The 13,350-nt window shown below is 42.4% G+C and overlaps 1 protein-coding gene across 1 annotated transcript; it reads right to left on the reverse strand.

Annotated features, from left to right (window-relative positions):
• Positions 1-372: 372 nt before the first annotated feature.
• LGALS3 (galectin 3) lies at positions 373-12,870 on the reverse strand. The gene is made up of 6 exons (XM_066608286.1): positions 12,740-12,870; positions 5,924-5,944; positions 3,129-3,554; positions 2,180-2,262; positions 1,554-1,719; positions 373-648 (listed from the first exon to the last, which is right to left on the reverse strand). The coding sequence occupies exons 2-6, from the start codon at positions 5,939-5,941 to the stop codon at positions 493-495; spliced, it is 849 nt and encodes a 282-aa protein (XP_066464383.1). The 5' UTR covers positions 5,942-5,944; positions 12,740-12,870; the 3' UTR covers positions 373-492.
• Positions 12,871-13,350: the final 480 nt, after the last annotated feature.

Here is a 13,350-nt window from a genome sequence, read left to right on the forward strand (position 1 = left end):
CAGCAGGTGGCAGTATCGCACAGCGAGTATTCTTACGCAGCCGACTGTTGGACGTAGAAGTGTTAGGCGGTCCTCCCATCTATCGCTTCTGTACTCGCATACCGCCTATTGCTCAGTCAATGGAGGGGGAAGATCTTTTGGCTGCATCCCATTGTGAACAGGCAGTTCAAAGATGAATGACTGCCTGTTCTATACTCGACAAGAAGTCTCTCACTAGAAGTTTCAGTGAGCTGAAATGAAGGGACTAGCAACGAACTAGGGATTTATCAAAGCTGTTGAGTCCTGTGTTTCCACAGGATTGCATTTTTCGACCTTTGTGTTGGGGGCATGTGACTCACTCGATGCTGTATAAAAGGAGCAAAAGTTCATATGTTCGGTCTAAAGACTTTATTAAGCTTCATAGAACTTGGGTACAGATAGCTGTTATACAAGATTCACTTGAACTAGACTTTAGTATTTTGTCTGCAGTTGCCATATACCGGTAAATCCACGTTACACCATAGATAGTGTTGCGTCGTTGATGGTGAGGTCGCCATCAATGCATATAGCTTTGATCGCTGAGAAGTTTTTCATCCTGTGCGGATACTGGCAGATGCCCTCATTGTTCACAGCCACTTTATAGCAATCTTGATCAAAAAGAATTTGAAGCTGGGGGAAGGAAAAATAAAACAGGATATGAAGATCAACTTGCCCACATTCACGCTACAGTTCATTGCAAACTTCTTGGCGTTTCCAGAACCACCACATTTAATACAGGACTGCATGTTTCTCTTTCATTTACCCCCACTAAAATGGTTATTAAAGGGGTTGCCCAGGTAAACTATTTGATCGACCAGTCCTTATGATAGGCAATCAACAGACTGGCAAGGGTCCACCACCTGGGGCCCCTGCTGATCAGCTGCTCTCTTCAGTGTAGTGCACTGAGCTGATTCCTGCAGACGGCTCCGTTCTCACTGCAGTGGCCAAGCTTGGTATTACAGGCCAAGTTCCCATTCACTTCAGTGGGAACTTGGCCTGCAAGGGAATAGCGCATGTGCAGCAACAGGTTTTATTCACTGGAGGATGTGGAAATGCAGCAGATTTTCCACTGCAGAAACTACAACCCATCTGGACAGACCTTTTGGCCTAAACTTACATGGCCGCTCGCAATATCGGGCTGAGAAACTGGGCTTGATATCACACTTACCAATGTATGCTTTTCATTCAAAAAATCCTTGCATCCCTTCTGTAAAACTACAATTCTCAGGCTTGTGTTTTACGTGCGTCAGGATTGCAAGTGTTTCCCATTTATTTCAGTGGGAAACATTACATTGCATGGCATGCAAGCACTCTGCAATGTCTTTTTAAGGTCCCATGGAAAACATTGGGCAAGGCATTCCAAAGAACGGCAAAAGATGGAACATTCTGCAATTTTTATCTTTTTCCATCCTCGCCGCACTGCTGGGGGGGGGGTTGGTGTTCACTTTCATGCGCCATGCAACTTGTGCAAGATTCTTGCCCTGTAAATGTAGCCTTACTACTAAGAATTTAAAAAATAAATAAATTAAAATTACCTTGAATCCTTGTCCCTTCTGAAATGGAAACTTTGGACATTGACGTTCCTCATTTCCCCATCCACCGCCAATCATTGAGTTGCACACAATTGTGTTGGGCTTTTCATCAAACCGGGGATTGAAGTGGAAAGCAATGTCACGCCCATGGTTAAAGTTAACAGCAAACCTGAAAGGGGGGAGAAAAAAAACCTAGTATACACACGTGTTAAATGATGGAGAATTTGACAGAACCATATAGTACAATGTTCCTACTGCAAAACTACGTATTACTGCATTACCCCTTTTAATGGATCCTTAAGTGTATGTGCCTTCATACTGTCTTGGTTGGACTGGTCTCCAAGTCTCAAGGCTGGAAGTGGTGTTAGGACAGACACTATATGGCAGAGGACATGTGGCTGGCGCTGTACTTGTGAAGGCATTCTTGTCCTTGAGGCCATGCAGCTATCTCTCTAGGTGGTTCTGTTGCTAATACTTTGTGCACCATGCAGCTGGTGTATCTATAGGGGGCTCTAAATGTGCCTAGGAAGACACAACACAAAAATGCGCCCAACTAGGGTCTACTGTCCCTATAACATTGGTCTGAAAGTTGGAACATATGAGGTGTGTAGACATTACCACTATCCTACCTCTTGCCATTTGGTACGCCATTAACGGTCAACATCAGTCCTTTTGTACATCCATTGGGTAAAGGTATATCACATGGTACTTTCTAAAAGAAAAAGATCAATTAAACAGAATTGTGCATGCTTCCTAGCATCGTGGCCTAACAACAAAAAGATTGTTATTCTAAAATACTACAAGTTCTTGTTCCAGATGAAAGCAATGAACAGCAGAAAAGTGTAACTATATATATATATATATATTATTTTTTTTTTTTTAAATATATTAAGTCCTAGAGTTTGTCTTGCAGGTATGCTTTATGACATACCGTATATACTCGAGTATAAGCCGAGACAATACGTTTCACCGCAGGAAAACTTATTGACTCGAGTATAAGTCGAGCTATACTCGAGTATATACTAGGTGTAAAAAAAAAACAAAAAACCCCTCCATACTCACCTCCCAGCCGGCGTCTGTGTCTGTGCAACAAGCTGCTTGAATTCCCCCCTCTGTCATCCCCCGCCGTCCTCTCTGCTTGGCTGTCTGTGATGTGTAAGTAAGTGCAGTGATTGGATTGAGCGCCAGCCAATCACAGCGCTTACTTACAGCACTGACTCCAGGGGATTTGAAAGCCAAGCAGGGAGAATTCTAAAGCAGCTTGATTGGCTGTGAATGATCAAGCACCGACTGTGATTGACGCTCGATCAAATCTAGGCTCTTGCTTACACAGCACTGTCCGCGTGGCATGACAGAGCTGAGCAAAGAGGACTGTGGGGGATGACAGCGGAGAGAATTCAAGCAGCCTGCCGCACCGCCACCGGAGACAGACGCCAGCTGGGAGGTGAGTATGGAGTTGTTTTTTTTGTTTTTTTTTTTAAGCTGTCCCTGGCCAGAGTATAAGCCGAGGGGGGCTTTTTCAGCACAAAAAAAAGTGCTGAAAAACTAGGCTTATACTCAAATATATACAGTACCTACCCTTGGACCAGCAGGTGTTGAAGGTAATGTCTGCCCTTGTCCTGGGGTAGGAGCCCCTGGGTACTGCGGTCCAGCCTGTCCTGGTTGTCCTGGGTATTGTCCATCGGAAGGAAATCCAGGGTATGGCTGGCCTTGGCCAGGTCCTGGGAACTGTTGGCCGCCTTGGCCTTGTGGAGGGTATCCTGGGAACTGTTGGCCGCCTTGGCCTTGTGAAGGGTATCCCGGGAACGGTTGGCCGCCTTGGCCTTGTGAAGGGTATCCTGGGAACTGTTGGCCACCTTGGCCTTGTGAAGGGTATCCTGGGAACTGTTGACCAGGAAAACCTGGTTGCCCGGGTTGTCCAGGGTTTTGGTTTCCCCAGGGGTTGTTGTTATTCCAGTTCTGACCTTGGTTCGGATTTCCTGGACCAGATAAAGCATCGTTGAGCTGGTTAAGAGGAGGGAAAAAAAAGTGTCAGAGTACAACATTCTCCACTTCAGCCATGTGTCCAGGATTCAGCTGGGCAGTAATAAAAACATGGGCTAAATGTACAAGAGCGGGGGGGGGGGGGGGGGGTTAGCGTGGATTTAATAAATTCCCAAACTACAACCTATTTTGTGGGAGTAAAAAATGCTGTTTTGCTACAGTCAACAAAAGATTGTGGTGATAATACAATAAAATGGCTAACCGTGGGGTCACACGGGACAGAAATCCTGCGGAACGACTGCATGGAAATACTGTGGGAGAAACGCAGTTTTAAAACCTGCAGATTTTCGCTGCAGATTTTGGAGCGGCTTTGCCACCTACATTCTGCTGCGGCCATCTCTCCCCATTGACAGGATAGAGGCAGCCGCGGAAACAGGGAAAGAATTGACATGCCGCTAGAGATGAGCGAGCGTACTCGGATAAGCACTACTTGCTCGAGTAATTGGCTTTATCCGAGTATCGCTGTGCTCGGGGCTAAAGATTCGGGTGCCGGCACGGAGCGGGGAGCTGCAGGGGAGAGCGGGGAGGAACGGAGGGGAGATCTTTCTCTCCTTCTCTCCCGCCCGCTCTCCCCTGCCCCCCGCTGCGACTCACCTGTCAGCCGCAGCGGCACCCGAATCTTCAGGGACGAGCACAGCGATACTCGGATAAAGCCAATTACTCGAGCGAGTAGTGCTTATCCGAGTACGCTCGCTCATCTCTACATGCCGCGTCTTTTTGCAAATCTCGTCCGCTTTGCTGGATAATCCGGGATAAAAAGCTGCGGGTGGAATTTCCAAAATTCTACGGCAATTACGCCCTGTGGAATCCCAGTCTAACTTAGAAATGCTTTTCTCCCTGCAAAAGTGATCAGTGCGATCCTGTAGGTATGCTCGAGTGCCAGTTCTGTTATAGGAGTATTGTGGTTTGCACTATTATGGTGGTACTGACTGTGTCTGGCAGGGGCATGTTGTCGTTTACGGCATAAGGGTGCATTCACACGGGCGGGTGCAATATCGGCCCGAGGAACTCAGACTGATTTTGCTATTGTTGACCTGTGTTTTTTATACAAGTATGATTCGTTTTGCAAGAAAATTGGACAAGCAAGCGCAATTTTTTTTCTGCTCTCATGAAAACGGAATCCTTTCAACAGAATCGCCCCAAAATAGGGCATACTTTGTGTTTCTTTTGCAGCACTGTGACAGGAAAAAAACATTGCACATGTAAATGTAAGCATGTAATTGGTTATATTTACGTGTGATGTTTTTATGCTGTGCGCAATTTCTGCGCATTTTGCAATAGACAGGAATTGTGCGGGAAGATTGCCCACATAAATGTGAAATCTGGCTGTCAATTTCATGTGATCGCTGACTGTTGCTTACAATGTTAAGGTGGAACTAACTGTGATCGGTAATGTGATATAGGCACGGTGTGTGTGAATGGAACAAACACACCCCTCCTGCCCCCCAAATTCTTCACAAAACCCTAACCCTGCGTAATGTTTCAGTAGCAGAAATACAGGTTGTAAGTAGTTAATTGTAAAGCACTGAGAAATGTCAAAATGAACATAGAGCTATGGTTAGAGTTGAGCGAACATACTCTCACGAGCTTGATGCTCGTTCGAGTATTAGCGCGGTATTTGAAAAATTTTGGTCTGGCAGGAAGGGGAATGGGGGGGAGAGAGAGAGAGAGAAAAAACCACGAACGAAGAAAAAAAAAAAACTCGGGACCCTGCGTTCCACATACAAAAATGCTTGAGTTTCTGAGCCCATAGAGAATAATAGGTAGATTTCAAATGCATGAAAATTGCAAGTGCAGAGATGCAATTTTCTGGCAACATGCATCGTGCTCACATAACACCAATGGGTTTGCAAGTACGATGTTGGTCTGAGTTTCTTGGAACAGTATTCCACTCTCCCGTCTAATTGTATCCTTAGTGGGTGCTGCAAGTACATTTCCATTATGTAATATATAAAATGCCAACCAAAGCGCCACAACAAGGGCTGTCACGGTGCAGAGGGATCAGCCCTATTCACATTTGTGCAAGGAAAGCCTAGAAGCAATGGGATAAAACTGAAAGAGAGAAGACACAAATTAGATATTGGAAAACACTTTCTGACAGTGAGGGGGATCAATGAGTGGAACAGGTTGCCACGGGAGGTGGTAAGTTCTCCGTCAATGGAAGTGTTCAAACAGAGACTGGACAGACCTCTGTCTGGGATGATTTAGTAAATCCTGTACTGAGCAGGGGGTTGGACCCGATGACCCTGGAGGTCCCTTCCAGCTCTACCATTCTATGATTCTATGAACAGTTAACAAGCAGCAAGTAACAGGGATGCGTTAATACTTACTGAAAAGCCGTCAGACATTTTCTGAAATAAAGGAAAAAAGTTTTAATAACATTATCCAAAGCAAGTGATATCAATTTTACAAAGTCTGTGTAGCTGAGAGCTGCTATTCCTTTTAGAGGCATAAACATTATGAATGGTAACACCCAGTTGTCAATCTATTAATACATTTTCAGGAAGAATAATAGAGGAATAGAAGATTGCAGAGTTCTAAGAAAAGATGCTCCAGAATTACTTGTAGAACACAAATATTTACCAAAGCAGGTATCTTAAGGGCTCATTCACATAGGTGTAAATGCGTTCCATATTGCATGCATGTTTTTCATGATTCAATGGGTGTATTCACATGAGCTTATGGTATGTTTTACATGATTTTTGGTTGCATGAAGAAAATTGATCTTTTGGTGCGTATTATGCACTGAAGTAGGCCATAGAAGTGAATAGGACAGTGCAATTATGCATGAAACATGCACATTCACTGCATATTTGTGCAGCAAAACAATGAGCCAAACCTGCAGGGGGGGTTTTGTGTGTATAAATCCGCAGCAATTATGCATGTAAAAAAAACACAGCTGAAACAGCCGAAATTCAAAGGGTATAGGCAATATGCTGCATATTCACGGACCAAAGTACACTGACACCTGCGTGATTGAGTCCTAAGGGCACTAATAGATCCTTTTTAAGTTGGATATCCAATTATCAAAGGGGTTTTGTAGGCAATAAAAGGGGTACCTATTAGATGGATTAGTTCTTTCACTTGAGGACTAAGGCTGCTATTACACAAGTGCCATGAATAGTCTTGCCATAGTGGTAACTGTGGGGCTGCACTTGAGCTTGCAGGTGCAGCCTGGCAATTGCAGAGAAAATGTTAGCGCTAGCAGATACCACTGGCGCTTGTGTCATATCAGCCTAACAGGATCGGTACATTAAACAATTGATCTGATTTGCTTAAAAAAGATTATATATATATATATATATATATATATATATATATATATACTGTATATATATATACACACACTGTGGCAAGGCAGTGCACAGCATGGCCTACAGGGGGGCTGTAAACAGACATTCTGTGTGCTAATCAGCAGGGACAGTTGTGTGGGTGTGTCTGGAGGAGTTAAAACCTCCAAACACATTGAGTTCCCTCCTGGAAGACAGGGGAAGTGGCTGCTGAGACAGCTACAGGAGTTGAGGTCCAGTGTGAACCAGACTGTGTCCATCACGAGTCTGACAGGGGAGGACGTCCCCTAGCCACCCTTAGTGGGGTAAGTGACAAGGAGACTGTGGGTTGTAAACCCAGATCGCGAGTCTGACAGAGAAGGACGCCCCCTAAATGCCCTGGTAGTGGATTGCGACAAGGATACTGCAGGTTGTAAACCCAGAAGTTGTACCGTGTTCCGGTGTATATGCAGAGTGTGATGCTGTATAACCTGTGATGTGTGCAAAAAAAGCTGGCAGATGCCAGATATTTAAAGAGATCCAGAGTTTCTCGGTCTAAGGTAGCGCTCTCCAACGTGTGTTTTCACGGCGATATGAGGCAGTTTTCTGTCAAACATGCCTCCCATCACTTCAGTAAAGTAGAGATGGGCGATGCGATCCGAGGAACACGAAAAATGTCGCAATTTCCCCCCCCCACATCACTCATGTATATGACTCCATTCAAAAGAATGATGTTCATATCCGTGTGAGATTTGTGCATCTTGCAGACACAAATCTTTTGTGATTACCTCAGCCGTGTGAAAGCGGCCTAAGAGGGTTTTTCTAAGTGGAGCCTTACTTTAAGGTATCATTTATCTATGAGGCCTGTTACAGATGAGTGCATGAAAACATGTCAGTAATACAGATCTGTATTATAATGTCATCTGGAACAAATCCATATCAGAAATTCATCAGTATTTGCCTCTGTATAATTTTTTTAATGGTCAAGTACTGATCGCCGGCAGCCGAATCTTAGCTCCCGAGCGGGCAGGTACTCGCTAAGGGCAATGCTTGATCGAGTAATTGCCCTTAGCGAGTATGCTTGCTCATCTCTAGTTTCCATACATTCCTCTGAAACTGGCCATGCATTTGCATAAGTTTTGTATCGCGGTCCCCTAAACATGGTACAAAGCTCTTCTAAAGCCGGCCTCGTAGGGAGTATCTTCTTTACTAACCAGGATGAACACACATGTATAATGAAGGGGTGAGGTCCTACAGGAATGTGGGCACATTGAGATGTAGTTAAGGAAGTTTGGGTGTGGATTCGTTGATTTTGGCAAGACTTATTTATATCCAGAATTACATGCACATGCCCGCAATGTATAAGGAAATGAAATTCAATCTGATTTCCCCTTTATCAGAAGCTAAGTCCAATTCTGATATCTGAGGTATCATCTCTTAAAAAATTGCCTAATAATATACTCCAGCACACATTACCGACCATTAGCTCTAGAAACACAATGGTAAAATCAGCACCACCCCATAAACTCATTTACAGATATGCAAATCCCAAGGGATTATATGCAATCCATATGATACATTCGATAAAATACGGGCACCACAAATTGTAATTAGAGCATACTTACTAACATGTTTTCTTCACAAAATGTCTTATTCCTTATACTCTTGAAGCCCTGTTTTCTGTACAGCATACAATATACTGTATGGTACAAGTACAGAACTATCCATTTTGTTTCATTGTATTCAGATAGAAATACATTTAGTCATAGGCATGAGACCTCAAGCCAGCTGTGATAGGCTTAATAGCCTTTTACATGGTTGATCAGGCTCGTAAGAATGTTACTTTGCCCAAATGGGCCATGTAAACATGCTGTTGATCACCCAAAAAAAGAAATGTTAGTTTGTTGGGTGATTCCATCTTTCATGTGGCACCAAAAATCACTGTTGGCAGAGAATGTGCGGCTGACAGCAATTATACAGTATGGGGAATGAACTGTCACATGAATGATCGTTCGTTCCTCATACATCCTGGATTGGCGTATGAAGGCCAGACAAACAAGCACCAATCTCGTTGCCCCTAAGGATCCTTTTACATGGCTCAATATGAGCCATGTGAGAAGCATCAATCAATGAGATGGGGCTCATTTGTCTGGTCAATTCAGCATGTATGAAGGACGAACTATCATTCATGTGATCTTTCAATCCCCATACTGTTTTATCGCTGATCATGTTTGGTGCTAAAATTGAGACTCATGAAACAGTTTCTAGTAAGAGAACCATCAATATCCTAAAAAGACAACTCCTTTAATTGCTAATAATGCACTGTAAGAATGATATTTAAGGGTAATAATCCCTATTCCCATCTATATGACTACAAATATACAGTATATTCTATAGACAAAAATGAAGCATGAAGTGCAGTACTGTAGTTACCCAGCCTGGCGACATATAGTATTAACATCATGACTCATTCTGGTCTACACAGGACTTAGCCCGAGGGGAAGGGTAGGACCTGTATGTCTCATCATAAATAGTGGGTAGCAATTCATCTGTGATACGCCCAAAAGCAGTCACTCAACACCAACGTAAACTGGGTTTTGTTTGTTCATGGCAACAGTGGCTTCTGTTTAGTCAAGGGTACTTCGTAAGCCTTAATTATGGTTGTGTATAGCCTACGTAATAAAGTTGCCTGGTTTACAAAACCCATTTTCCAATAACTTATTAGCAAATGATTTAATAGAGGGGTGGTCGGCTTATAGGACCCTGATCTCACCATGGAGAACCTGCATATTAGTGCATTACATGGGTAGTGCACTGATTTCAATGCGTACAGTGTCATGCTTAATTTCCCCTGTGGTGGCGCTGTAGGGGAATTGAACACTTACTGCATGGTCCTCCACATTTTACAGCTGATCACTTGGGGTCTCAGAAGCATGTGATCGGTTTATTTTTGTGGGACCCTTTAAAAAAGAAATTCTAACAAGCAAATAATCACTTTAATAACTGGCACCACCAGCAGAAGAAAAAATAATAGCTGTCACTATTTTCTAACTATAAAAATAAACTTACAAAAGTGTGCATGCCCACTAAGCATTAGTTATATATAGCTTTTTCCATCATCTACATTGTAGGTTATTGGTACCCTCAAATCCCTCACACCATCTATGCTAATATGCCCTTTTAAGCCAATCTAGCAACAAATAGAATTGCTTCACTAAAGGCCTAGACAGGAAGGTAGCTGACAGCCCCTATGCAGACCTATGGGTCTACATGGTTACAGACTATAAAATCCTGTGTAGTTTGATCTTGCAGTTGTGTGCTGCTTACTTTCACCTGTACTCTATTCCTTGCAGTATCAGACTTCAGAGAGTTTGTTTGTAGTCTGTTACCATGGAAACAGCTATTTCTGCAGCTGCAGGCATGGTACGATAATGTTAAACTACACTTTGCAAATGAAGCATTTTTGTATTTTCGATTAATTGGAGCAATGGTTACAGAAATGGACAGACCTATTAAACCCACCTTTACAAGCCCATATATAATGAGTTCAATGAACTGGAAAAAACTGTCAGCTCACCCCGCCTTGCTATTCTACCGCACCGAATGCATGGAAGCGGGAAGTCACTGCTGATAAGCACAGAAAAAAAATGAAGGTTTTGCAGCATCTCAAACAACATAAAAGACTTCTTTACTTCAACTTTTCAGTAAGAACATAGATAAAAATACCAGCATAGATGTTTAAACGCCTACATGTTTCAAACATCTGTGCTGTTTTTTTATCAATGTTTTTACTGAAATGCTTTATGCTGTCCAAGCTGCTGGAAAACCTTCATTTTCTTCCGTACATAATGCTAGCGCTAATGTTTTGTATTTAAACAATCTCTAGGGTACTAATATGGCAGACATTTTACATGTAGTCTATTGCCATTCTCTACAGACAGATGTATTATGTAACCTGTCACGAAACCAGAAACTTCAAGGAATAGCGTAAGATGATCACATCTGTGTCTCAACATCGTGGGAATGTCACCAACTGACTACAGGTGATATGTCAAATCTGACATTATCTGTCACACCTCAGCTTAGGCCTAAGGGCACCTGTCAAACATGCAAATTTTTTGATGAATCCTTTGAAGCCAACATCAAAGAAGATCATAAAGGTAGTATAATGGACAGGTATTACCACCTTTTTTGTAAAGGGCCACTTTGGTGATTTTGTTTTCATCTATTAGGTAGCTATCCCCACAGTATTGCCTTGCTTAGTTATTCCTTTCTGTCTGAAATTCCCAGTCCCTTTCTTCTCAGATGGTCATATGACCTCAGTACTGACCAGCTCAGATAATGCTGTCTAAATACTAGTCAGTTTGTCAGTGTTATGCTGTTGCATGAATCCTACCATAGAAACTGCCTAGAGCGGGATGTAGACACACCTATCACAGTTACTGATGATGATAACACAGCTTCTGTCACACAGTTATAATATAGGAGATCACAGCTCATCCTCCTGACTGTAGACTTATGTAGCTTTTTTAGAAGACTATAGAAAGTAAACTTAATTAAACTGTCCCCCAGCTGGCAGAAATGGTATAGCCTCTAGCTAATGCATCAAGGGATTAATTTGACAGTGAAAGTAATACATCTCACTCTCAAGATGGTGTCTGATAAGCATCAGATGGGGGGGGGGATGCACTGCATGGAAGTGGCTGCAATACACAAAGGAGACCTTCAGAGTGTGACAAGCAGTCAGTTGAGGGTGGCAGTGATGGACAATTTTGTTTTCGTCTGAGGGGCCTTTTAATCTACCCCTGGTTGTAGTATCAAAAACTGCATAAAAACCCTGAACAAAACTTGCATGTTTAACATTATTGCAAGGGGTGATATAAGTTACAGCTGCATACAATGCTACTAGATAAATGTGACTCATTTAATAAAAAAAATAGGTCACATTTTTAAAGGTCTTTAAAGCTATTCTATTTTATGGCTCATCACTCAGTTACATTAGTAGATGTCCAACGTTGTACAGACTCCGGTGAGTGGTGTATATATGGGGTCATCCTTCCCTGGTCAGAAAAGCTTCATACATACGATATGTGATGGAGCATGCCACAAAAATCTCCACATGCCTCGCCCTTCTTATGAAATACGGAGATATAGCAGATGCCCAAATGCACTAGCATGGGAGTGTCTCTACTTTCTAAAAGCAGCTGTAAAAAACTAACTAGTTTTTTAACTGTAAAAAGTAAAGGTATAATTTAATGCAAAGAGAAGGCAAGAATTACAGGTGATTTTACCCTTCCAAGTGCGAAAGAGAACAAGCCGTAGCATGTTCATTTTAACCATCCATTATAAGACTAGAACATGTAGAAGAGTTGGTCTCTTGAACATTTAAAGGAACACTCCAATTAAAGAAAATCATACACTGCTCTGAATTATGCATCATGCCCCCAGACCTTGTACTAGGCACACTATTAAATACTATACAACTCACACACAGACAATCATACACATTAAAAGACTACATCATCATTCAGATTCTTGGGTTGACAAGAATCACATTCTGGCACAGGCGGGTGAGACGCTTTGCTGCCCCTTTACTATCATTTGTAGATAAAAAGAGTCATGTGACTCTGTAGTGGTACCCTTTTCCTATCTGGTAACGTATAGATAGGCAGAACCCTTTATAGGCTCGCTCAGTTCACATAGAAGGGGGTTATCCTGAGCCAAGTCTCCTGCACAGGCCAATAGCCCATGCACTAATTAATTTATAAACCAGTATACAGTATCAGTTCAGCTATGACAATGAATAAATTTAACAATAAGCAAAAGTGAATGTAAAAATAAAAAAACAAGCAAAGTTTTAGGGCAGTAAATACTCACTGATGGTAACAGGAGCCACAAGCAGGTCAGAAAAAAAATCAGCACAGGCTACGCAGCAGCGAATGCACTGATATAAAGAGTCCTTTGAGTGCTGAGGGGAGAGGTAGTACACGCCCCATGATGCCACACCTATCCAGGCTCTTCTTCCAAAACCTGAAAAGCGACATACCCATAATTTCAATAGAAGGCACCATTTATGCTAAAGAAAGAATTTTTATTTTACATTTTTTTGTGGAAAAATGCTAATTTTAGGGAAGATTTAATTTTACATGGAGTGAGAGCACTTCATGCAAACTAAGCTTTGAAGGAACATATAACTTATAGTCTACATTTACTGTACCGTGAAATGTTATGTATTCTTCACTGTAAGCAGCCAGGAAGAATAGTGCAAAAGTAAAGCTGATTTCTTCATTCATGAATTGACATACAGCAGTCAGAATGACATGAGAAGATAGAAGAACTCTTCTAGTTTTTATTGCACCTTACAGATGTTTGATGTGGGTGCCATTGGCAATGTTAGACGACCTAAAAGAACAAATCCGCTGCAGTGGAATTGATAGAGCATATACCTAAATGTGTCTGGGGAGAATTGGACTACCGACTTGACATCT

The sequence above is a fragment of the Eleutherodactylus coqui genome, chromosome 6 (genome assembly GCF_035609145.1).
Source record: "Eleutherodactylus coqui strain aEleCoq1 chromosome 6, aEleCoq1.hap1, whole genome shotgun sequence".
Taxonomy (NCBI): domain Eukaryota; kingdom Metazoa; phylum Chordata; class Amphibia; order Anura; family Eleutherodactylidae; genus Eleutherodactylus; species Eleutherodactylus coqui.

Bases quoted from the DNA above. Each gene is read 5' to 3' on its own strand.
- LGALS3 (XM_066608286.1), bottom strand. The intron at 2,263-3,128 runs GTAGGTACTGTA...TTTTTCTTTTAG, and splicing joins CAACACCTGCTGGTCCAAGG to AAAGTACCATGTGATATACC. The intron at 649-1,553 runs GTAATTTTAATT...TCCTTCCCCCAG, and splicing joins AGAAGGGACAAGGATTCAAG to CTTCAAATTCTTTTTGATCA.